General features: G+C 41.2%; 1 protein-coding gene across 1 annotated transcript in view; it reads left to right on the plus strand.

Annotated features, from left to right (window-relative positions):
• The first annotated feature begins 173 nt into the window (after positions 1–173).
• LOC111963096 (uncharacterized) overlaps positions 174–1,685 on the plus strand; it is a 9,523-nt gene continuing 8,011 nt past the window's right edge. Inside the window, exons 1-6 of the mRNA XM_024145042.2 lie at positions 174–370; positions 529–777; positions 997–1,113; positions 1,237–1,261; positions 1,339–1,436; positions 1,597–1,647. Coding sequence (XP_024000810.1) covers positions 684–777; positions 997–1,113; positions 1,237–1,261; positions 1,339–1,436; positions 1,597–1,647 — 385 coding nt within the window. The 5' untranslated portion in view covers positions 174–370; positions 529–683. The remainder of the gene's footprint in view (positions 371–528; positions 778–996; positions 1,114–1,236; positions 1,262–1,338; positions 1,437–1,596; positions 1,648–1,685) is intronic.

Consider the following 1,685-nt stretch of genomic DNA (forward strand, 5'->3'; position numbering starts at 1 on the left):
TGCATTGAAACTGCATTTAATCATATTTAAGTCACCCTCATGTGTATATATAACCACTGTGTACGTTTGACTCTGTCACTCTTTATTTCAGATCCGCAACCATCAGTGTCTCTCAAAATAAGACCTAACAGAACTCAACACTTTACATCAAAGTCTCTCTCACTAAGCTGTGAGGAGAAGAGGAACTCTACTGGATGGAGACTGAAGAGATACAGAGAGAAAGCAGTGGAGTCAGAGTGTGTCTCTAACTGGGGATCAATAGCAGGGTCCACATGTACCATCAGGTCCACACGTAAAAAGGACAGTGGAGTGTACTGGTGTGAGTCTGGATCAGGAGAGTACAGTAATGCTGTCAACATRACAGTGGCTGGTACGTCTGTTGTACAACAGTCACTAACGTTTTTTCACATTACAATGTTTGATAATGATGTTCAATTCTGTAACTGAATGGTTGCATCTCATAAAATACAAGCTCATGTTTGTGATTACTTCAGATTTACAGTATTATTTATATATTATGTTATACAGTTGGCCCTCTGATCCTGGAGAGCCCTCCCTATCCCATAACTGAGGGAGAGTCTGTGACTCTCAGTTGTACAAATAGATATCAGGAAACAAACCCGAACCCCAAGYTTGATTTCTACAAAGATGGAGTACTCATCAGGAATGATACCACAGGAGAGATGACCATCCCTGCAGTTTCCAAGTCAGATGAAGGCTTCTATAAGTGTAAATCTAATGAAAGAGAATCACCAGAGAGCTGGGTGACAGTGAGAGGTGAAAAAAACTATTATAATCACATGACCTTTTCATAATATCTGTGGTCATCAGACAGTTGTAGTGTTAAAAAAGCATACTGTAGGTTTGGAGTTACAAGCTCATGCTGGTCATCTGATCTGAAGTCAGTTGTCAAATATATATTCACTTTGTCCACTACTTTGTTCATTTTCTACAACTACCTCAGAACCTGATAGTGATTTGCTGTTCTCTCTCCAGGTGTAACTCCTGGACCCTCTACATCAGTCCTAGTAGGAATGGTTGTGGGCCTGGTTGTTGCTGGTGTTCTACTGGCCAATCTCCTGGTACTGCTGTGTCGATATAAAAATGCCAGAGGTGAGACTTTTATCAATTCATATTTATCTTTTTGGTTCATGTTTAGGAGAAAAATGTCTAATTACAAAAGTTTAAAACAGTAACGAATTGATACAGTATAATATTATGCATTTCTCATTACAGGTTCCTGTTGCAACAGAATATTCTGGTGAGTACACCTGTCTTTCAACTTTTCATACAGTAAAATAGAATCTGTGTGTTTCATGAGTATCTCTCTTCCTGTAGGCCCCCCCAGCCCCAGAGGACCAACCTGGACCCCCAACAGGACCAAGGATCTACCCAGGGCCAGGCTCCTGATGCTGGGTATACACGTCTGCAGCATGGTCAGTCTCTCAGCCCAGACCACTGTCACTCTTCTCTCTGTAACTTCACATACTGACTTTTCACCATTCACTTTATATAGATGTTACCGTACTCTATGTCCCAAGGCAAGCTGAGAGAAAACCAACCTATTAATCTTTCTCTCTCTTATTTGACCAACAGGTGGCGCTAACATCTATGATACAATCACGCCCTCAGACAGTAATGACAATGGTACTGGGAAAGGGAAAGGGGGATACCTAGTCAGTTGT

This window comes from Salvelinus sp. IW2-2015, unplaced genomic scaffold (genome assembly GCF_002910315.2).
Source record: "Salvelinus sp. IW2-2015 unplaced genomic scaffold, ASM291031v2 Un_scaffold6557, whole genome shotgun sequence".
NCBI lineage: Eukaryota > Metazoa > Chordata > Actinopteri > Salmoniformes > Salmonidae > Salvelinus > Salvelinus sp. IW2-2015.